At 40.2% G+C, this 23976-nt stretch overlaps 5 protein-coding genes across 11 annotated transcripts in view; 3 read left to right on the top strand and 2 right to left on the bottom strand.

Moving 5' to 3' along the window:
- Positions 1-7411, top strand: part of LOC135164320 (nephrin-like) — a 52486-nt gene extending 45075 nt beyond the window's left edge. Inside the window, exons 5-13 of one of the 2 annotated variants that reach the window (XM_064124557.1) lie at positions 1066-1268; positions 3077-3343; positions 3553-3661; positions 3746-3932; positions 4449-4587; positions 4674-4861; positions 4986-5119; positions 5215-5452; positions 7184-7411. In XM_064124557.1, coding sequence (XP_063980627.1) covers positions 1066-1268; positions 3077-3343; positions 3553-3661; positions 3746-3932; positions 4449-4587; positions 4674-4861; positions 4986-5119; positions 5215-5452; positions 7184-7291 — 1573 coding nt within the window. In that variant the 3' untranslated portion in view covers positions 7292-7411. Of the gene's footprint in view, positions 1-1065; positions 1269-3076; positions 3344-3552; positions 3662-3745; positions 3933-4448; positions 4588-4673; positions 4862-4985; positions 5120-5214; positions 5453-5782; positions 7113-7183 lie in introns of those variants that run through there. The other variant, XM_064124559.1, reaches the window with a different exon arrangement.
- Positions 7412-7953: 542 nt separating this feature from the next.
- LOC135164268 (regulator of chromosome condensation) lies at positions 7954-10493 on the top strand. Its single transcript, XM_064124452.1, has 5 exons — positions 7954-8193; positions 8312-8395; positions 8506-8885; positions 9164-9803; positions 9894-10493. Coding segments are annotated over exons 1-5 (1296 nt in total). The 5' UTR covers positions 7954-8192; the 3' UTR covers positions 10085-10493.
- A 101-nt stretch (positions 10494-10594) lies between these two features.
- Positions 10595-11389, bottom strand: LOC135164269 (mitochondrial import inner membrane translocase subunit Tim10). Of its 2 annotated transcripts, none has more exons than XM_064124454.1 (2): positions 11232-11389; positions 10595-11079 (listed from the first exon to the last, which is right to left on the bottom strand). In XM_064124454.1, exon 2 carries the CDS (start codon positions 10922-10924, stop codon positions 10643-10645), a length of 282 nt encoding a protein of 93 aa, XP_063980524.1. In that variant the 5' UTR covers positions 10925-11079; positions 11232-11389; the 3' UTR covers positions 10595-10642. The 2 variants fall into 2 exon arrangements, with proteins under 2 accessions (XP_063980524.1, XP_063980523.1); XM_064124453.1 differs by having other exon boundaries at positions 11228-11386.
- A 1009-nt stretch (positions 11390-12398) lies between these two features.
- LOC135164420 (ELAV-like protein 1) overlaps positions 12399-23976 on the top strand; it is a 35987-nt gene continuing 24409 nt past the window's right edge. Inside the window, exons 1-2 of one of the 4 annotated variants that reach the window (XM_064124744.1) lie at positions 21060-21874; positions 22663-22935. The gene's annotated coding sequence lies outside the window, so the exon portion shown is untranslated. Of the gene's footprint in view, positions 12865-21059; positions 21875-22494; positions 22936-23976 lie in introns of those variants that run through there. The other 3 variants (XM_064124743.1, XM_064124746.1, XM_064124745.1) reach the window with 3 other exon arrangements.
- On the bottom strand, positions 12889-23428 carry LOC135164414 (cytosolic carboxypeptidase 6). 2 transcript variants are annotated; one of them, XM_064124722.1, is made up of 7 exons: positions 23057-23428; positions 18159-19743; positions 15119-15911; positions 14780-14983; positions 14363-14586; positions 14083-14278; positions 12889-13520 (listed from the first exon to the last, which is right to left on the bottom strand). In XM_064124722.1, exons 2-7 carry the CDS (start codon positions 18175-18177, stop codon positions 13205-13207), a joined length of 1752 nt encoding a protein of 583 aa, XP_063980792.1. In that variant the 5' UTR covers positions 18178-19743; positions 23057-23428; the 3' UTR covers positions 12889-13204. The 2 variants fall into 2 exon arrangements, with proteins under 2 accessions (XP_063980792.1, XP_063980791.1); XM_064124721.1 differs by lacking the exons at positions 18159-19743; positions 23057-23428 and adding an exon at positions 16270-18146.

Below are 23976 nucleotides of genomic sequence, written 5' to 3'. Positions count from 1 at the left end.
TGTTGCTCGTTGCATTTTTCGTTCAATGCTACACGTGGAATACGAAATTTCCTGGCAGACTATGTGCCATTGGCATACCGGTGTGCGCCACCAGTCGTGCTTTTAAATTCACGTTTCGGGTGGAAAAAAATGAAAAAAAAAAATACACACATTCAACTCATACACACATTGAGCGGTAGGCGGCCTCAATACTTTCAGCTTACTCGCATACACATATACCAGTGAATTCTTTCTACTGAGAATAAAAGAGATCCCACAATCGAGCCTCGTCTATCCTGTGAAATCGACTCTCCACGTTTTCGTATAAAAATCCCATTCGTTTATTTCCGAAATCTCTTCTCGAGGCCTTCCATCACCACAAAAAAAAAATTCACGCAGGCATTCATACATGCACTCACGTACAAGTCTCATTCTTGAATATTCAATCATCGAGCATTTAGGGATGTTCGTCTGATTCATCTCTCGAAATGTCTTTCAGGGGATGAAAAATGCACCGTAATTTTTCGACTGCAATGCGATGAGACCCATAACTACATCCAAAAGCAACACAATTGTTATGAATATTTTGTTTTTAATATTTTTCAATGATTTATCTGAAAATTTTGGAAAGAAGAATTTTTCGTTGGGAAAAAAAAAATCATACGGGTATTCCATCACTGAGCATTTAGGAATATCTCCCGGATATCTTTTAAGGGCTAAATGTCTCAGCAGTAATCCTCAACCGACTGAGTTTCTACGGATAATTCATTGCAATTAATCGTCCTTCTTTTCTGCCCAATCGTGCGTTATAATCGACCTCCCGGCGAGCTGAGACAGGAGGAAATGAGTAGAAGAAAATTCAAGATCTCGGTAAATCGTAAAAGAACGGGACAAAAAGACGGAAAAAGAATCCCCTATTTTTCGCAACGGCTTCTTGTTAATGAAAAGTAATGGACAAAGTGTACGATTTTCCATGCGGTACTCAGGTGGCTTTTACATTTACCTGATGTTTCAAGGATAAAGGGGGAAAAGGAAAATGCGGGATTTTACATTGTGGAAGATGCAAATTGGTGAATGTGCCAGCAGGTATTTGAGTCATACGGAGCTGAGACCGCAGGGATCCCAGATGAATACAACGGAGACTGATAATCCACGTACGTGGTCGACAAAGAGTATCTGCAATATTGCGGCTGATAGATCCAGATATGGGCAGATGGTGCGTTGCGAAGCCATTCATCCGGCCTACCCCATGATGTCTTCGAACACCGACGTTCGATTTGATGTTAAATGTGAGTATAATCGAATTTTCAATTTTTGACAGCTGTCATTACCATGAAAATATTTTCCTACATTTTCGGCGCACCAGTTAATCGACATTGATTTACTATGCTATTGATTTCCTTTAATCAAATCAATTACAATAAAACTGATCGAATTACATTACCATTCGTCGCATTTTGTGACGAAAAGACGATCAATTTTTCATTCAACAATAATTTTACCCAAATTATTTTATTGTTATTTATTCCCCAATAAATTTTGAACGCAGAAGAGATATAAATCCATAATAAATCAATAAATCAACAGATGAATTATGAAAAACATCCTTTCATCCCCAAACACCCTCAAAATGGAACTTTCATACGAAGAAAACAAGGGGAAAAACTTCGCGCTACCCTTCCATCGGAGGAAAAAATTGGTCGAAACATTTGTCTTTATCTGTCAAGTTGTATTATTTTTGTGACTGTTATTTGATATAGTGGACACCGGACCAGACAGAAAGCACTCTCCCAGAATCATGTTTGCACTCACCGTTCTCCTCCTTCCCCATTCCCAACCCTGCTCATCTATATACACACACATACACGCAACATTCTCCACACTGGGGTGAAATACATTTGGAATCAACGGTGACACTATCCTCTATATCTACACGGATATAAATATATATAGGTACCTCTGTCTACTCACCTCTAATCGCCATCGATCTTGAGGTTTTGCTACGTGACCGCTGACTGGGATTCCATTGCTCGATTCCTCCGAAAAAGCCACTGAATAAACTATCCCCTGAATTAATTCCGAGCAAGGGAGAATAGTGATTTCAAATTTCCATTGGAGACTTGGAACCCTACTCTAGTCGAATTCGGAAATAATAGAATACTTTGTTTTAGGGGAGAATCCTGGAATGGTCACGATAAAAAACGGCGTGTCCTCACAATTTAGATTGAAACATCATTTTATTTCAATTTTTCATTATCTATTGTTCGAGGAATATCAATAGAGTTATCATGAAACTTATCGCGGTTCTTTCAGAACTGTGTTCTCTATATAAGCTTCCTAAATTCACAATATTTTCGATAAACTTTTCAGAAGGTAATTTTCTCCGTATAGGTGAGCGCTAAAGTGTCTCCAGTTTCTCTCTTTTACGCTTTTTCATTTCTCATATCGAAATTCAATAAAAATACTATGGAAATGCGTGCACAGGAATTCTGGTAAACAAATCGCCAGCGAAAAAACAACATTCGTGGATTCGTGGATTTGTGGATTTCAATAGAATTGGGGCGAAAAGCGAGGAACATTTTTAATAAAATTTTCATAAAACTTCACCCCTAAATGATTCGACTCGTATCTGCATAAAAAAATCCTATCAAGAAATTAAAAATTAGCAGAGAAGAATAAATAGCATTTGTTGAAAGAAAAAAAGAGTCTCGCCTTGCACTGATGCGCTGAACTTTGCACTGCTTGCGAAATTTGGACTGCGTGTAATAGAGAAGAAAGGATGAAATTGTGAATGGGTCAGTGGGTGTTCATTCGCGCGTATTTTGAAATCATTGTTACGTGAAATGGACAGCTGCGCAAGCTATCCCAGTTCGACTTTTTGGTAGGAAACTCTAGCCCCATCTCCTCACTTCTCACATTTCCATAGCCAACAAAAAATTAATTGCCATGCCATACGACTGAGTTATATCTTTGGCTTACTTTTCAATTTCAACTCAATAAAACTCTCAATTGCTCTCTCCCTTCCTTATTGTTTACCATGGATTGAAATATTTCAATGGATATGATAAATTCACCGGGTGCGTGGTTAAAAATTCAGATGCACCAGAGACACGATTGGTCGGAGTTCCACCTGGACAATTGGAAGAGGGTCGTGATAAACTGGAAATTCGATGTATAGCTAATGCCAATCCAACCGCTTCTATTGTCTGGAAACGTGCTCAAGGAGCCGACATGGAGGCCGTAAGCAACGGGGAAACACTGATGTATTCTCCGATTCATAGAAATCAAGCCGCGACCTATGTCTGTGAGGCGTCAAATAGTGAGGGTGAAAGCAGTCCGCTATCCATCCAAATATCAGTCAATTGTGAGTATTCACCGAGATAACCAGGAACCCACATATTCCCAGTCCGAAATGCTCCAAAAACCCGGACAGCCGAGGTTCCAAAAACCACAAAATTGCTGTTCTTTAATATTAAATAAGAAATTAAATTTTTCAGGTAAATAATAAACTCACATCAGAACCCATTAACATCAGCGAAACCCCAAAAATCACCTCTACCTTTCCCTTTACAGATCCACCGAAGATTGATTCAGTCGGTCCAGATAGATTGTCAACAGCTCTCCTCTACTCTGGTGCATCATTCGAATGTCACGCGGACGCGATGCCCCCCGCCGAGTACAGGTAAATTACCCCCGAACCCAGACCACCCTCAATAGAAAATCTGCCTACTACAACCCGGATTGACAATGTGACTATTCGCTTCAGATGGGAGCAAGTATTCACTGACGGCCGTCCACCAGCTGAATGCGGTCGGGGTCCGCGTCTTATCCTCACAAACGTAACGTACGAGCAACAGGGTCAATACATATGCCTCGCATCTAACACGATAAACGGAAAGCTCCGGGAAGTCAAAAGCTCACCAGTATCTCTGGAAGTCGTTGGTGCCCCGAGGGTAAATTTTTCCGTTCTATCATTTTCTCGTGTACTGAGAGAAAAAAATTGTGGTAACATTACTCGCCGTGTGACTAAGTAAAACAAAAAAAAAATCCCTTTGATGTTTAGTTATCGAAAGGTCAGTTCACCTCTCTAAGTTGTAATTTTTATTCACCTCCACGAATCTGCATATGGAGAGAAATTCTCCAGAGTTTCCAGAAATAACGGGAACAAAAGACACGAAAGAACGGCCAGCGATAAATGGCCGTGAATATTTTACGAAAGTCCCAAGGAATTCCTCCTGAATCCCTGTCTGGTTATTAACATGACCCTGCGACTCCTAATCACCTCATCGGGGATTCGTCGTTGTATTATTCAAGCGTCAGCGTTGCGGAATTCACTTCACCCTGTCCGCGGGGTGTTTGACGAATTTTCAGAAATGTTAAATGATTTCCCTATCAATTTCTCCTGGATGTCTCTGCTCCCATAATTCCCTCGTTTTTCCCCCTCGGTAAATACGTTGTACTCGTTACAGGTGGTGAAGCCGCTGAGCAACGAGAAATACATCGTATCTACGACAGAAGGCAGTGCCGCGCGATTGGAAATCAGATTGTGCTCTAATCCAAAACCCCGTCTTGTTGCATGGGAATGGGGCAGTACGCGGCTTCACGCTGGTTAGACTACCCTTAATCTATTCATCAATGCGAAACCCTTCACTATTTCCAACCCTCCATTCTCATCCTCTCTTGTATCATTCAAGGTGAAGTTCTAGAATCGCGATACCGAGCACTGGATCTACATCCCTTACCAATGGAAGACTGCTACTTAGCAATTCTGGAATTTACAACAACCAAGAGAGAGGACCAACGGGTATATTACGTCATCGTGGAAAATGAGCGTGGAAGCGACAGACGAGCTCTGATGTTGCGCGTAAATGAGCCGGGTCAGGTAATTAATCCCTCTGAATCAATGGCCCTTACTTCTGCACCACTGAACCCCTCTCCCTCATCCAATAATTAAGATTGTTTTTCCTTTCTCGATTTTATCCACTTTGTCTCAATTCTCATTTCAGATTCCCCTAGTCATCGGCGCCGTAGCTGGTTTCACTGTTCTCGCCGTCTTGGTAATGGGCTTCGTCTGTTTTATGCGATCAGACAGATGCTGCGTGCCCAGAAACACAGGTCCAGCACTTCAGCAAGTCCATTGGTGAGTGAACATACTTATTCATGATACATTTTCTAAATTGAATTTGCAACTTATATTCCCGAGTCTCTCCTAACCACTGACACTTTTGGTCACAGTACAAAAGCATCTAATGCTATGATAGAGGATCCAAGACTAACAGTGGACCCAATGGACCGTACGTCGCAACAGTTCGCCTCGGAGAAGCGCCAGAATCACGTATTGAAACCCGTCCCAACTCAACAGTACCAACAAGACTGCTATCAGCTAAGCAGACACGAACCATCGCACGAATCACACTACCAGAGGCATATTCATCACAGTCAGGGTCTTCATGGACCCCAGTACACTCTCCAGGTCAGATAATAATTACCGAGTTAATGAGGCAAATCAGTGGAGCGTTTTGACCTCGCAACAAATTTGTCTTGTCCATGTAGAATTAGTTTCTTTATTTCACCAATGGGTACTCCACCTCTTCGTTTCATCATCCTGTTTATTGTTTATATACTCGTCGATTCTATTGACTTTGCACAGACGATAAGATCTTGGTATGATTAGATAGCTTGTAAGCACGTTAGTACATCCAAATAATCTCCAACTCCTCCACCAACATTGCATCATTAAGGGTTGAAGAGAATTCACGGTTGTGTCGTTATGCCTGGAAGGAAGTATTTGTTTTGGTTACAGCGTGGAACTGGCCTCAAGACAGAAAGACTCAATGAAACAAATTCAATCCGCAACGTTTCGCGACCTCGTTACAGGACCTAAGACCTTTAAACTGTTCAACAACTTCAGTCGGTGGTACTGAAGCAACATAGTATTATTAATGGAATCGCTCAACCGAGCCAGTGACGCTCTTCCAAATGTGTAACTAAATCAAAATGACATTATTATTGTTAATGATAATATTATGCAAAAGTGAAAATGAAGAGAGGATAATTTATTAACGGTGACACGTTCAGACTGCCCAAGCGTCAACTTCCAGAGAGATTTCATTCATTTGTATTATATAAATGCATTTCGATGGTGAACTGCTGACTGTAAAAATTTTTGTGACAATGTGTATTATTCAATTCGAGATCATTTTTCTACTCGAATCATCGAACTTTTATTCACTGCCGTATTTTAAGATTATTCTGGGGCTTGCCAACAGCCGAATTATTGTGTTCAAATGGGATCTGTTTGCCACTACAGACTTATGCGCGGAGGGAAATTGCGGAAGATATCAACTAATTATTTTTGGGGGCGAATTTTTGTTCTGGATATTTCTTACTTTTTGCCAGGGGAAATACTTGAGATGGGATGATGAATCTTCTCTGCTTAATCCTGAAAATTCACTGTCTGAATTTGTAATCTGTTCTGTAATAAAAACTTATGCGGAATGCCATCGAAAATTTCCGTAGGGGATGCATTTACTGCAGTGAATTCTCATATTTATTATTTTAAAAGGCACAACTTTCCTCTGTGAATTGATATTCATTTCTTAACACTCAGAAATAAAAATTGAGAATGAAAAATCCGTTTCTCTTATTATTTACGTTTAGTTTCACAATTACGATTATTTTTCCTCAACATTTCTAACCGTGTAGATGATAAATCAATTAGTTGTATCACAGATTATGGATTATCGGAGGTTTGGGCCTAAACGTGACTAAATATTCTGATCAATTAAACCAATAAAAGCGACATATATTTCTAGTCACATATTTACTTTCCTCTTCTCACACATGGTCATGATTATATTCATTTCGAAACCTCCTTCATCTCATTTCTATAACAGGAACAACAAATTATTGAGTAAAAATGGAGAGTAACCGTGTGGGTCACTCCCTGATGATTTTTGAAAATATTCTATTATTTATTGCTCGTAAAAAAATTGATTGTACCTTATGATATTAAAATTATCACCATCCTGAATGCGCATTGTATCCATTGCTATTTCCTTAGATACCCCGCAGCCGCAATAGTACCACAAAGAAACCCTGTTAAATAAGGCCTCAGTAGAACCCATAGTATAGTCCATTGTTGAATAAATAGAAAAAAAGCGAAAAATCTCTGTAAGATAGCGGTTGATGAATAACTGTGCAGGCGGAGCAGCTGTTTCTGAAACCAGAGCGTCTTGCCACGTTGAAGCCCCAGAACAAAAAGGAGAAAACACCGCAATATACAACGTTCAAACCCACTATGACACATTGAAGATTTTGTTATCTATTTTATATCGATATGCGTAGGAGAAATAAATGGCATTCAATCAAATTATATTTATGAATAATTAATTATGATTTACAAATTATTTATGGCTTACTTGGGTTTGTAAGTTTAGTCATACCCCCATGACTCGGTCATGCCTTAAAAATACAAAAAATGAGAACATTATAAGCTCAGTACAAATGAATACAAAACTAAACAAACGATGGAATGAGTTCATTTTTCGAAAAGAAAGCACTTGTCGGATATCTAGATTCGAATCTTCTCGTTGCTCCCGCTGCCAGACTCGACGGTGGCGTCCCCTACACAAAGACGTGTCGACCATCAACTAAATGGTATAGAAGGCCAAACTCATGTGCATGGTTGACCTGCATTACTGTACACACCGTCGGTCAAACATGCACTGTAGGCATGAGGCTTCCGCCTGTAGTACACAAAGGTCACTACTGGTATGATTTATTTAAAAATAAATGCAAACTAACGAAACGTATGAAAATTAGTACAAATGGGGACAAATTTAGTACAAACGATAGAATCAGTTCATTCTGCGAAAGAAAATCACCTGTCGGCTATCTACTTATGAATTCCATATCTACAGCAACATAATCTTCTTGTTAATTATAAATAACTAGCGATTAAAATTCTTAAAATTTTTGTGGCCCTAGAAAAATCAAAGAATTTAGATTCATTCTAGTTTACCCATGAATTACTCCACTACACTACTAGTAGATTCGAACAACCGGAAACATATGTTCTTAGTGCGCTCAGTTCGTTGAGACCAACTGCCCGAAATACTTTTCAACCGTCCGGAGTGCTAACAACCAGATTTTTGGCGCCAACCGACTTTTCCACCGAAAAATATCGTTATTGAGTTGGAAATTAAGAAAAAAGTGAGTAGTTAGTGGAATCGAAATATCGAGTGACTCGCACTCTGAAAAATCTTAAGATTTAGAATAAAAACACCGTCCGATTGGCGAAATCGCAAGCATAACCTCAAAACTGTTTCAGTGCCGCCAAAGAAGGGTCTCAAACGGACTGCCTCATCAGCATCAAGCGATGGAAAGCCCTCAAAGAACCCCAGAAAGAAAGAAGGTACGTCATATATCAGAGTATAAATAGACGAAACTCATAATTTCAGTCAGGATAACACGAAAAATCCTTCAATGATTCGATCTATAGTATCATTTTATTCTCATTCCCAGAGCTGATTGTAAAACCAGACTTACGACATGTGACCACTGCCGGAGTCGTCCTGGCTGTAGGTCAGAACGACGTGGGACAGTTGGGGTTAGGGGAAGATATTCCGGAGAAGACACGTCCAGCAGTCATTCCACATTGCAATGAAATCATAGCTATTGCTGCTGGGGGTATGCACAATGTTTGTTTGACGAAGGCAGGAAAAATTCTGACATTTGGATGCAATGATGAGGGGGCCTTGGGTAGAGATACGTCGGTGGAAGGATCTGAGTGTGAGCCAGGACCTGTTGATTTGGATGGAAAGGTTGTGCAGGTAACGGCTGGGGATTCTCACAGCGCTGCCCTGCTCGATGATGGACGAGTCTTCGCCTGGGGGTCGTTCCGGGTAAGATTTTACAGATTCAAATTTCTTTTAATTTAACGTGGTCGGCGTTTCCATGAATGATGATAAGAGAGTTGTCGAGTTTAATCAGTCGTTCAACGAATTGTCGATTTATTTTTTTTATGATTCATAATGTGATAATGATTACTGTGGTATTCTTTTTCGTCTTTGAATTGATATTTGATGATGGCCCTTAAATTATCGTGTATACCTGACATTTGAACAATTAAAAATGTGATGTAAATATTTTTAGATTTATGAATTTCTATTTCCCATTGTAGGACGCACATGGAGCAATGGGTTTGACAATTCGTGGTAACGAACGCCTCCCAGTAGAATTATTACCATCAATAAAAATAGCAAAAATAGCATCAGGTGCTGATCACTTAGTCATGTTAACTCAGAATGGTCGTGTATATACATGTGGTTGTGGTGAACAAGGACAACTGGGCCGTGTTGCATCACGAACTGCAGATAGGCACAATCGTCATGGGGTTGAGCACCTCTTAAAACCAGATTTAGTTGAATTCAAAGTGTCAAAGAAACTGGAATTTGAGGATATCTGGGCAGGATCGTACTGTACATTCGCCAAGGAGCACAAGAGGGGAGATATCTACGTGTTTGGGTTGAATAACTATCATCAGATTGGCTTGGAGGACACTATTCCCTACTTCCACCCAAAACTATCAAAAGCCTTCCTTGGAAATAAGTGGCAGCTCATCAGTTCTGGAATGCATCACACAATTGCTCTTGATGATAATGGGGAAGTGTTTGTACTTGGACGTAAAGAGTATGGGAGACTTGGACTTGGACCTGATGCAACTGACGTCGATGTCCTGACTAAAATTGATAAATTTCAAACTGAGAAGATTATTGACGTTGCAGCCGGCAGTGCACAATCTTTTGCTATTACCAATTCAGGTGCGTGCATACAGCAAACGAAAATATTTGACTACATCCTGATCGCTCTATCTCCGAATGAAATTCTAATTTTAAAATACATTTTTTCAGGCCAACTCTACGCATGGGGAATGGGAAGTAATTCACAGTTAGGCACAGGGGAAGAAGACGATGTTGACACTCCAGTTTTAATAAAGAGTAAACAACTGGAGGGAAAGACGGTAGTGAGAGTCGCTGGAGGTGGACAGCACACCCTCGTCCTCGCAAATAGTCGCCCAGTGAAGGATAAAACCGCTGGTTAACACTTCCACCACCCTTTAAATAAAATCAAGAAGTGCCCCCATGAACGTTTGTACTGAACGTTTCATCGTTCGTAGGAACTAATGGATTTCAATTGCAACGAGTGCTCTTGTTTAAGAAAGATTGATTTTGTAGTTTTTTTGTGAGTGGAGTTATGTACACACGTTAATTCTCATCTTGTTATGAAATCATTGGTTGGATTACTGTGACACGATATTGAAAGAAACAATTTTGAGTTAATAAATTTTCTACTTAATTATCAGTAGGAATGACGTAATTATACCTAATTGTAAGGTACTCGGTAAAAGGTAATTCTTTCATTTTGTGTTGATCTTTGACTATTTGTAACAGCATTTGTTTTTCATTATTATTGAAATCAACTGAATAACAATTGAGATATTTTTCAAATGATATTTGGCGTATTGATCAACCTAGTGTGTGAATTTGATATATTATTCAATGGTATATAAAAGTATCAACAAGGAGAAGTGATAATTCACCAAACGGTAAGATAAGTTTAAATGCATTTAATCTTAGATAATTATTACATTGTAATAAAATTAAGACGATGCTATCGCATTATCACTAGTCTTCTGCTGCTCGTTCATGGATATCTGGGTGAGTTTCTTCCCAATTCTCTCATGTATGTCAAGGTACTTGGCAACACAGCGATCTAAACACACCGATTCTCCCTTTCCTAATTCTGGTTCAGAATATTTTGGTAATATACATTTCCTGTGACACGCCGACGTCATTCTGTTGTACATGTCAGACATCATTTCAATTTCCAAATCCTGGACCAATTTCAACTTGGCCTCGTCCAATTGTGGTAGACCTGCCATTCTCAAATAATATTTTTTTTCCCACTTTTTTGTTTATCTAATTCGTTGACTCCTGATTCGCAAGTCTCCTCTTTATCATCTCCTCACGACGCTTCTCGTTGATTGAATTTTTTGATACGATGAATAGGGACAAACCCACTGTACTAGTGATTAGCCTGCAAATAATTATGTCATTAGCAATGTTTGGAGAAAATCAGATGATGATAAGGATCAGAAGTGCGTACCATTTATAGTACAGGTTAGAATATCACATTTGGTAATGCTATTGTAAGAAATATAACAGATGACAACATTAGTACGTACCTACCAACAAGTTAATATCTTCGATGCTTTCGACTCAAACATATCTCCTCCAATATCTCAGATTTTAATAATTATCAGTATTTTTCAAACACGCACGTAACATGTGAAGAACCCAGCACATTAACCCATGTGTGGTGAGGTTCGTAATAATGGACGTGAGGGCGCTGTTGGCATCGGTAAAAAGCGCGGAGATTGGAAAAAAAATTTCGCTGCACATAACATATTAGCTCACCATCTATCATAATCTCGCTAAAATTCATTCATCTAGACATAAATAAATTAATGAGATAGTCAGTCTTAAGATGAATTAATAATTAATGCCATTTCCGCCATCAAAATAGAATTCATTGGTCTGGGGGAAGTAAAACGAATTCATGATGAAGAATATTATGAATAAATTCACTGATTGCAGGCAAATATTCGACGTTCATATCTCCTGAGAGATTATTTTTTAATTAAACAAGAATTTCCAGGTAACAACAATCTCTGATTTGTTCATATACATAAACGAAGTGCATTATAATTAATGAAGAGGAGTAACCACCGGTCTGGGTTGACAAAATATCATAATTCAACGTTAAAAACTTGAAATAATCTCTAAAATTCAACAATTAAAAATTCATAAACCGATATTAATGTTAATTATTCCAGACCAAAGAGTAGAAATTGCCTATCCGTCCCTACTGACGAAAAATCTCCCATTCTCGAACCCAATCGTTTCTAATATGTGCGACAAAACAAAATGAATGACTAACAAGACAGATGCACCTCACCTCCAACAAGGCCACCGAAAAGTTAAAGAGCCCTCCCCAATGCGCAACGAAACCACGCAGATACATTAGCTATATAGATCGGTTCAACGACCACCGCCCTGGTCTTGTCCAACCCCAACACGATGCTCCCCGAGGAGCGAAGAAGGGGTGAAGTAGAGCGTGTGTGCATCTCCGGGATCGTGCAGAGGGAGCCACATGATTTTCGCAAATGGTGGACGTAAAAAATGGCAAAAAAATTCAGCGAAGCAATGAACGCCGGCAGAAGGAGGAATCAGAGGGGTGAGCGAGAGAGGACAAGTGAAACCACCCTCTCTCGGTTATATCGAGGGGGTGAGAAGCAGCAGCCCCGAGCCCAGGCCATCCAGTTCTGTCGAGCCCAGGGGTAGAAGCTACTGGTTGCTTGTCTGCTCCCTTCTTTCGCTAGTTTCATTTATTTACGTTTTATTTCCATTTTTGATTCCATTAAAATTGCGTTCTTATCATTCGAGTTGATTATTGTAAATAATTCAACCGGAGAATCGATAATAGCGTGATTTTTAAAACGTGCGGTTAACCGGATATTGTAGAAGTACCGGTTCGTTGGTCGGTGTCCCTTTTATTTTATTTTTGTAATTGTGCTCAACTAATATTAACGATTGACGGTATTGATTAACGTTGTTGGTGTGTACTCTTAGAGTACATGCATTGAAAAAATTGTTGATAAGATATATCGAAACGTAGGAGGTATCATCGCCATTGTCAATCATCTCGCAAGATCACTGCTGATTGTACGAGGTGGTTGGACTCCTGGAGATTGAGGCGATAGCGGTGTAAATTATTTAGCCAATTTACAGAGCACTGTGAGACCAATTTGTTCGTCCTCAGGTATGTTTTATGATGATTTATTGGTTAAATTCATTTGTAAAATAATTCAATAATTTATTCAACTTTTTTGATTAATTGTTAGGTATAAATATATTTCAAGTGAAAACAGGAATATGCATAACTGGTGCACAATAGGTTAAAGGGGTGGGGTCCGGGCCGAGTTGGACCTTGGGGGTAACATTGGGCTTCAAGGCGTGGCTGGGCAATACAATAACAATGAAATAGTTCTCGTGACGATATGGAGGGGAAAATGTTTAGGTTTTCGAGATTAATTAATTTCATTTTCTTTGAGTATTAGAGTATTGATTGAACGGTGGAAGTTATTGAAAAGACGATTGAATTATATCCGGAATTTGATGGTGTAGCGATCTGGTGACCGGCGAGGAAGTTTCGCCCTATTTTTTCCTGTGGCCAGGTCGAGACCACCACGTGTCAGCTGATTAAAATCAATAATAGCTAGACGAGGTTCTTGATCTGTTGTTATCATTGTTGCCGGTTTCGTTGGGGCACCGGGACTTCGATACCTATAGCTTGGGTATTTTTCACTTCCGGTGCCGAAGACACTGGCTGTTCCTGGACCTACGTTTGTTCGAGTACCACTTATTGAACGGTGACGGGAAACGTTCGGCAATTCCAGGACATCCTCCGTGAAATATCTGAGTGAAAAGATCCGGTGTGAGAGAAAGTTGGGGTAAAATTACTGGGCGAGTTGTTTAGTCAAAGGGATTATTTTTCTTTGAAAGGAAGGTACATTTTTTCCACTTTGACTTGTGCCCATTTTTACGATTATGCGGAGGGTCTATTTTTCTGCTGGGAAATTTGACGAGAAGAGAATCTCGTCGATAAGAATTTATTCATAATTATTTCAACTTCCAACTCCCCTTGGCAGTGAAAATAGTTGATAATTATAAAAATTCCGACATTATGATAGATATTGAATCATACCTAGATTCTTCTGAAGTTCAAGTTCTTCTAAAGAAACTTTCATTAATGATTCTCACTTTAATAAAAATTCAGATATTTTCAACCTAAATTTGGAGGTAACTTCACAACTAGATTTTTCGGACTAAATTTACTCGTAAATTTCAATGAAAATTCTATAAAACCGATACCCTAAAAGTCAATACGTTAAGACCCCATTCAATAATTAAAATTCAAAAATAATTTCACCCTGATCTCTCTTCTCCATATCCCGTTAAAAAGATTTAATGAATTTACTCGTGAATGCTGGCGAGGTGCAGGGGCGCAGGCGTCCTGGCCGTCCGGGGTCGTGGATCCCGGGGTTGGCGATGCCTCTGCCTTGACTGACGCCCGCGTTTGTTTGACGGTTGATCTGGTAATCCCGAAGGTATTAATCCCGTAAGTTTGTAGTATTCCATGAGAACTCGGGCTAGGTTACGCCCCACTCGATAATCTTCACTCAGTCAGGAAAAAGTCGTTAATTAAAAATAACTCCGATAAAGATCATAAGCATTAAATTATCAGGGTAGAAGGATACAGCTCTCCTCGGTGTATGGTAGGAGCTCAGGAGTTCCTGTCCGACAATATCCGTACATCGACACCTGAATAGTGTAACAATTGACGTGTTCACTCAATATTGAACATAAATAACGTCTGGCAGTGCCCATTTTATGAGGATCCTGATTGTACATCGTGTTCCCTGAATCGTAGTCTTCAGCGTGTTGTGCCAATAGTTTCGGAAGTACTATGTGTCTTTCGTACCTGAAAAGCTGACAACTGTGAGTTAACAATTGACAAATTTGGATTTTCAGAGGTCTCATACACTTGAAAAATTTTTCGCTCCTATTTACGTAGCTCTCTAAATTCACTTGAAGTTTCCAATCACTGTTTCCCTCAAAAATTCTCTCAATATTATCTACGAAGACTTAATTTTTCACCGGTGCATTCATTTTACCTGTAGACATCATCATAAGTATTTCCATAAACAAATAATCCCGTAGCATTGGTGTGAGCATGAAGATCCAAGACACAGTCCAACGGAATATTCGTATTTTTATCCAACGTCTCGAGGAGGGTTTTAGCAGCAGATAACGTCGGATGAATCCAATCAGAGATCCTATTCCATGCACGATTCAAGTCGACTCCCATCAAAGTGGATCTGAAGGAGATCAATAAATTCAATCAAACTTCGCCCAGGCACAATTCCCAACAGAGTGGAAAAGCAAGGGAATTGGTGGTGAGGACGTATCAAACTGTAAAATGAAATTACAGAGAATATAAGGAAATAGATCACCTGTAGTTCCCCAGGAAAACACCGTCCGGATTGAGCATGGGGATAATTTTGAAAACAACATAATCCCTGAGGACCTGAGCTATCGGATGTCCACTGACGAGAAAGTCCATGAGTCCTTGGCAGACGAATGACGAGGGTGATTCCCCGGGATGGACTCTGCTGAGAACAGCAACAACTCTTCGGGGGCGTTCTTCGATATTAGATCCGATTGTCACCAGTTCCACTTTCCTCTTCTGAACTGATGATGCCAGTGTTTCGCGCTTTACTGACGAGCACTTGGCGCATAAATTATCCAAATGCCCCTGATAACGCGTGTAGGAGTAGGGATAAGTCAGGGCGAATTGATAAACATCGTCTTCCCGATCGAAGTTAAAGGCAAATGTGAGAACGTGATGGTTCTGATGCTGCGCTGATCGGTAGTAGAACACGTGCTTTCGGGGTATTCTTTGCCACTTGGGTTTACTAGTGCTCTTGACAAGTGGTGTCATGCCCTCTCGGAATAAATTTTTGCTTTTAGATACGTTGACAATGTTGAAGATGACTCTTTGATCAGCTCTAACGTTGTCCACTGTAAAATTAAACCACAGACGGAGACGAGGACTGCAGGTGTCCGGCCGGATGAAGAGATCGTACTCATATTCGGATACTAAATCCACACGACCGAGGTTCCCAGTTTCAAAAGCCGCGTCAAAGCACAGGTGACCCTTCTTAGCTTTACCACTGTGTCCCGGAGGGCGGATTATCAATCTACTTACGTTACCAAGACCTCCTTCTGCGTCGCTATCATCACTGTCTGGAAGTATAATTAATTTTTTTATGCACGACGAAAAATTGGATTGAAAATTTTCGTAATGAGGGAGCAATTTGAGGCAAGGGATGGATTGTCCTTCGTCGCAACCCAATTTTTCGCTGATTCTCAATTGAATTTGAGTTTCTCAGGAAGACATTTGTGCTTCTATTTTGCCCTGAGTCATTAGACATCTCATTTTTGAGAAGAAAGTCTTCTTTAAACGTCTCGACAGACCAAGAGATATTATAATTAAGGCATAATTTCCACCAGATTTTCCACTCGCTATGAAAATCCTGGAGAAAACCAGGGAAAACTGACTCCCGATGTCGTTATTATAATCGATATAGGATAATGCATCTACCAGCTCGCTGATAGAGACTAGTGTGCTCGAGAGGATCGCGGCCCTCCATCATCCTGATGATGGTTAAGTGATCACTGCCACTAACTGACTGACTCGGAAAAGACGCCAAACAAGACTGATAGCAGCTGCGAACAGTCGACCTTTCGAAACCCGTTTAAACTCCGTAGAAAACCCGCACGTTATGCACCAACGTTATAACACCTCGGTGTCAGGGATCGCGTTTCGGTCAATCTTTCAGACCAATTCGTGGTGCAGTTCGTGTCTGTGCCCGACGGTTGTATAGAAATTTCAGCCGTATGAGCTGTCAACATTTCTTGGTCATGGCATGAAGTGACATGACTTCACGCCGACGTTCTCTCACGAGCTTCCACATCAATCGAGTTTCAATCGAATCTGAATGAATTTCCATAGCCGATATAATTCTAAAAAATCTTCATTTAATTTTTTAAAATTATTCGTAATTATTTAAATCAAACGCCTTCTACACTCCAAGTGATTTGCCAAAAAAATATTTCGGTAAGAAAGAGTACACTCGATGTGCAGGTTGAAACAATTAAGTGCAATGAGGTAATGAGTCTTTTAATTACACTGGGTTAATTAATGCGAATATATAATTTCTGAAGCTAATGGATACAATGAGCACAACAGGTAGAATGTGAATTTCCACTCCTTCTTGTCAACTCTCGAGTGAAAGATCATACTGAGTGAATGTACAATATAATTCATTGGCCCACTAACGATAAATCCTAATGACCTCATTGATGAATATCGCTCCCTCGATAAATTGGCCCAAAGTGCAATTGAAAAGTGATTTCGTGATGCCATGCGAAGCCTGCACGATCGCGTTACTCGAGCAATCTTCAGGCACTTATTTTTTCGTGTCTATACCACTCGAGAATCCAAATTCTCGCGTGGTATTGCTGTGTCAAGAAGTGGGAATTGTATTGGGTATTGGGTACGGGTGAATGAGGGTGATGGAAGATTCTTCTTTGTCGCGAAGGGACTTCTAAGAAGGGGGTAAAACGAAGTACCTGGTGGAAATAGGAAGCAACAAGACAGTAAATAATTACTGAAAAAAAATTCATGAAAAAGCTACGGTGGGGGGTGTGACGAAGTTGAAATTTTTGTCGGAACATGATTATTAAACACTCAATTATCTCGACGTTTTTGTTAATCAAGAATTGCAGGACCAGATATCAATTAAAAGAAATGAATTAACATTTGCTTCGCCAAGTATCCGAAATTCATCAATAAAAAGAGGAAGCGAAATCGCGTGTGTGGGCACATCCGAAATAGCTATTAAAACTTGGATACTTGTGTCTGATAACGTTTTCCACTCGGTTCACGGTGAAAAAGGAGCGGCCAGAATGTTATTTTTACAGTGAGAAATCACGATATTATTGATGCTCCGGTTAAACACCATTATCGTGAAAATTCCCGAAATATCTCGCGTGATTCCCCATGCACATTCGCAAAATTCGAATTCCGGGTAAACGTTTCATTCCCTCAACAGATAAAATCGTTGTAACGCACGTTTCGTGATATTTCCAGTGTTAATATGAACATTACCAAGGATTTATACAGCATAACAGATTAGAAGAGTCCAAGTAAGAGAATTGTGCAGCAGGAGTGAAGCAAAACAATAATGCAACTTGCATTTCGTGACTGCGAAGATAAACCATTTTCGAATGTTGGATTTTCGTGTCGTCGCAGGGGCGAAAATAACGTTTTCCCTATACCACACATTGGCACCTCATGCCCGTATCGCCTGAACGAAGGTAAAATTTGAAATATGTCGTGTACATGTGAAACTCACGAGAATTTATCGCTGAATAGGTACTTTACCGTTGAAAAATAGTGAAGTGGTTTTATGATTGAATACTACGTACCAGAATCAGCGTCCGACATATCGAATAAACCAGATGAACCAACGTTACTCGCAGTACGTTCAACTTGGCGACACTTTGGTTGTACTCTTTCACCTCACCCTCAACTTGGTGTCCGTTTCCCGGGGTTTGTTGAATCAATATATGTAGGTTTGTAGTAGAACCGGGCCGGTCCCACCGCAAATTATACGAATAGGAGAAACAAACATTCGGGGAGGACACAAGGGAGGCCGGAGGAGTTGCAAAAAGTGAAAAAAAAGGGTTCGTGGCTGATTCGGGGTGAGAGACTGAGAGTCTTTTGATATCGTTTCTTCCTTTGCATGAGACAGGGGAGAAAGAATAGCGGTTTCTGTAGTGATAAGGATTTGTGATAAAGAGAAATTGAATTTTCCAATCGGTAGAGAGTAAAAGAGGGATTTAATGGGTACTCGCGATTATTTATGCCATTTTAATAATATTTTGGTGGGAATATTTTTAAATGCAGGGGTTTCTGTTCACGGGGAGATTATCTCTTCGAAATAAACGAGAAAAATCCATCTTTTGTCCTGTACTGAGGGAAGAAAATCCAATTTTCTTGACAGATTATTAGTAATTTGCAAAAGACCGACAAGAGATCGGGGGATGGAAAATAGTGGAGATAAAAGGTCAGGGTAGATTCAGGCTGAAAGACTGAGAGCCTTTTGATCTCTTCTTCTTTTGCGAGGGATGGAGGAGAAAGAATAGCCTCTTCTATGATAATAGGGAATTTTTATGGTGGCGAGGGGAAGAATGGGATACGAAATTAGAATATCAAGGAACTTGATTTTTCTTGTCTTGTCAGTATAAAAGAGGGATTTTAGAGCTTCTCGGTTGAATTTTTCTGACTAGCTTCAAACTTTTTGAATCTCTGCGCCCACTTTATTGTCATTTTAACAGCAATGTTATGGAAATGGGATTTTGTCAAAATGCTCTTGTTGTTCACTTCAATATTATTCAATACGAAGTTGAACTATTCTCTTCACAGTAGGCCCTTCAACTCCGTCAACGCTATCAATCGACAAAGCAAAAATAGCGCGTCTGTACACACAGAGAAATTTTTCATGAACATTACCCTAGCGTTCTATAAAAGTATATCATGAATAGTCATTACCTCCCTTCTACACGAAGAGAGAAGTTCAATACAAATTAACGTACAGAGGCTGTGAGCTGAAGATAACTTTACATGCGAAGAAATCGTTTATTAAAGAGTTAAAAACTATAAATTATGTTTACGGGGAGCACCCTTTGGTTGCTATATATATATCAGTACAAATCATGCGCTCTCAGTGGCTCTTGTGCCTTTGGCAAAGGGTGTATGTGAAGTACGAGATAGTGGGTGGTCGTTGACGCCGGGGATGTAGTTGGTAAGCTTGGCAAGCCAACAGAGGCGTATGACAAAATGAATGACCGAGCACGCGCCAACGATCGATAATCGAATACACTCTTCATAACCGCTTATCCATGTAAAAATAATTCAAGTGAAGAATTTATTCGGCGCGTATGGTAATTAGTTGTTTGAACAACAGCACAGGAATTCGTTATTTCCGTTGGGCGTGTACAAGTCGTCAACCTGAAATTATAAATTAATTTATGTATTTCACATGGGTAAGTCTGGGACGATGACGACAGTTTTATAGCAATAGCTGGCGATAGGGAAAAGGGAGGGTCCTGTGATCCATCAGTTACAGTGTGAGCTATTGTGAAGGGATGGAAGGAATCGGGGGACCGGAATAGCGTCGGTTATCTTCGGATGAAATGGAAGACCTGACCTTACTCAGTTCCCTCGGAGAGAAATGAGAAAGGTTGGATGGGGATGTGGAAAATATTTTCCCCGTCCATACGTCAACCTTTTTTTTTACACCTTTACCTTGTACTAAACAGTTGAACCGGGGGGTAATGTTAATGAAAAGCTTTCTATGCGGGTTTTCCGTTCTTTATCGTCTCACATACATCTTCGATGAACGTACGATTTACACCGGGTGGTCGCACCCTCATGAGAAATAAAACTAAAAAAATTATCGTACCACAAGATCGCTCTCTCATTTTTTACGTTTATGGTTGGACAGTAGCAGTACGGGGTGCTGAGAAATATGAAAATGGATGGAAGAGATTAGCGGACCTCGAATTGAATAACGAGCGCGAAAATCTTGTAAAAAACTCCCTAATTTCAAATTTAAGGGTTTTAAGATTAAATCTGAGAATTCGGTGGGAGGGTACCTGAATTTTCATGAACTCTTCGTGATGGAATTTCTATCGAGACATTTTTTAACAATCAATTGTCCTAAAATGAAGACTATGCTTTCATGATTTTAGAATGACGAAATTCCTGAAAATTTTAATGAAACCATAATGACCGAAAAATTTCCACCGATTTCCCGCAAATTTCCGTCAAAAATTCAGCACAGCTACGAACATATTTCCCATAAATTCCTCCACTCCGCGTCCTCGAAATTCCTAAGCTCCCAGAAAAACTCAGGGAAGAATTCTGTGAGAACGATGGTATGAATTTTCACACGGTCATAATGGCGTTGGTTGCATCGAGCACCCCCTCTAGCGCCTACGCTGGTCACCCTCGAAGCCCCGTAACCCTCACGGATCCCGCGCTTGCGTCCATCAGCTCCGATCCTCCAACATTTTTTTTTTACCCTCCCCCAACCCCCTTCGCGTTTCGCGCATCTCCACGTATTCCCGAGTTTGCGCATATCAGAGGGTGTAAAAACTCCATCATCCAGCCTCTCTGTCCTCCTCAGTGGCGCGATAACCCCTGAAAATCCCCATTTTTCCGTCTCCGTCTCCCCTCACCCAGCCAAAGGGAGGTTTCGCGTTGACTCCATGAACCGGCGCAATAGCTCCAACTAGGTGCAGCCGCCCGGTTTTCCTCTGCTATCGCCAGTTTAGTTACCGCACCACATAAGGCATTGCGTTGTAGACACAGTTACCCGCAATATTATTACCTTTATTAATTAATTAATCAATCAATCCGTTCTGTCGTTTGTTGAACCTACTCCTCCATACTTATCAACACATGTATACACATATCTCCATATATATATGTATACATTGCAACCGGGATTAGAATAACCAGAGATGCAAGCAACGTTCCCGTCGTTCTTTGCTTAGTTTTTGTCGCGAGTTTTATTGGAAAATTACGTTCTCCTTGGTCCCTCCATTCCTCTAGAATTTTCCTTTCAATTAAATACCAAAACAGCAAAAAAAAATCATTATCACCCCGTTATCTCTCCCCTCCCTGAAGCGAAAACACGCAAAAAGTATAATTATACATTGAGAGCCGTATCACGCCGCTCGCGGGTCTGTATATTAACAAAAAAATAAATTTCTTCTCCTTGTACTTGTCCACGGGAACAAAGAGGAAAGAACAAACCTGAGCCAAATGTTATTATGGTGCTGGCTATCAAATAGCTTTATGAATTAACAAAACCATTGGCTCGTCAGAGCATACGTCAACTGGAAGATTTTGTGGTGTCTTGTCAATAATATTAACATGATTAATTGATATTAATTTTATCAGTATTTCTGATGAGTTTAACTTTAACAATCGTTTACGGCGTGAGACGAAGTTGTCATTAGATTATTGTTTCGTTAATTGAGAGACACCGTTTTTAAAATAGTAAATACCCATCACTGCGTTCCGTTCTACGCTAGTTCAGCATCCTCCAACCACTGATTTTCATCGTTAACCGGTATGTTCATTTTTTTCTTTACTTTGTGTTCTGTATCTGCCTGATGAATTTTATATTTATTGATTAATTATTATTATTACATTTATTGATTCATTGAAATGATATGTTTTATTATTATATGATTACGTACGAGTTGAGTTGATTGAGTTGATTATCGATGATCCCAATGAATTTTTTGGGAATTCATCCACGCATTATCTATTTTGGTTCTGTTGACCCTTCTTTAATGGCTTAACCGAGCGCCGCTCATGTGTTCAGCGAAGATAGGCATTCAATTTTTGAATGAAGTACTGTCTGGCTGCTCAATCAATAAAACCAAACGCCCTGGCAAAAATTTGATATTATTCGTGGAGAGAAAAAAGTTCTAGTTTATCTCAATTTCTAAAGACATTCTGGGAATTTTTTGCTATCCCCTAGCGACATAATTTTTATTTAAAAACATTTTGTCTCTGTCCCCCGAAAAAAGGAGATCCCTGCAAATTCTGATTCTGTTCTTCAAAATTATAAATCCCTTCACCCGAAGTGAAGCTTTTTTTTCTGTGCCTGACACGACACATTTTAACTCATGAATATAATAATTCACGATATTCTCCGGAAAATCATTATCTGTCATTTGCCAGGGTGTGGCATTTCGTTGAACGCACAGCGACGACGCCGACTCCGATGTTGACGGAGGACCCCAGCGCGACCCCGTCGCTGCCACCCCCATCTCAACCAACAAAGCCCGTTCAATCCTAAAAAATAATGGAACTTGAAAAAAATATAATTCCCAATTATTTATCACCCAGAGCCCGTAGAAACTCCGAAGATACTCCAGCACTCATCAAAAATTTGACGATAATGTACATGACTAAAAAAATAATCCCACCAAAGATGAAAAGCCGTTGTACGACGGTTCATCGGAGTCGGCATAATCTCCTCTCCCCGTTATCCTATCCTAAATATCCCCAAAGTATTGTCTCAATGGCAATGGTGGGTATGCCGGGGTGCGAGGGATCGAGAGAAAAATGTAAAAAAAAAAGTTGAAAGAAAAATGAAAAAAAGGAAACAAAAATACTGACGTAAGTAGTACATCGCATAACCTGCCTTATGTTTTGTGTGGCTCACTTTTCAACTTTTCTTTTTATTTGCATGCGACAATTGAGGTAAAATCAATGATTACAGATTTTTTATTTTCTGTACCTTGAACGCTAATTACACGACAGAAAAATATTTTCGCCCAGTTGAATAATTAATCCTCACTCTTGATGAAGGTTGCATTGTTTTGCACAGGGTGGGTTTTGAACGGGCGTGGAGAGGGTGGTGAATAAAGTGATAGAGGGAGAACTGATGGTGGAATTGTTAAGAGGGAAAACATAGTCGATCGCGAGAGAGACTCGGTTGTGCTGCGTATTGATCGTTTTCTGGGTCCATGTGTCGCGCGTGCGTGCAGCGTTGGGGGTGAACCTGCGAGGGCGAGCCGCCGGTGGGGAGTGAAATTAAAAGCAGGAAAGGGGGGTAGAATGGGGAAGAAGGAGACTGAGGGCTTGGGGTTCATATACCCCTGGCTTGCAATGCCGACGGTATTTCCAACCTCGTACACCCCTATTTCGAGGGGTGGCAATCAATGGAGCCCCCGTTGAACGTGTACACATCTTCGTGTGTATGTATCCCCTACTTGGGTGTACTCTGTCGCTCTCGTGTGTACTTCAACGGGAAATCCGGCGATGCATGGCTGATATGATGCCGCGGTCGATGGCTATTCATGTAGTTCAAACATGTCCTGCATCAATTAACCTTTATACCCATAATTTCTGGCAATTTGGTGAGACTACTTCTGAAAATATTGAATCGTGTGCCTTCGGCACTGCGTCAGAATTTTATAGCGACTAGCCTGTGCATCCTCGTGGGACCTACAGTCCTTCGTGGATACGGGGCGAGAATTTAGGGTTGAAAAATACTTTGTGAGCAGAGCAACTTTGAAATTTGATTTTATGTAAGGGGAAGTTCATTTGGGGGCAGAAACTTTTGCAGTCTGTCAGAAAATAAATCGCTGTTCGGGCTAAATTGGTGTCGGTCCTGTAAAAATCTGAGAAAATTAAAAAATATATCATATCGAATGG

Source organism: Diachasmimorpha longicaudata, chromosome 7 (genome assembly GCF_034640455.1).
Source record: "Diachasmimorpha longicaudata isolate KC_UGA_2023 chromosome 7, iyDiaLong2, whole genome shotgun sequence".
In the NCBI taxonomy this organism is placed as follows: Eukaryota; Metazoa; Arthropoda; class Insecta; order Hymenoptera; family Braconidae; genus Diachasmimorpha; species Diachasmimorpha longicaudata.
The sequence above is the reverse complement of the archived record's forward strand: the minus strand, read 5'-3'. Positions and strand labels throughout refer to the sequence as shown.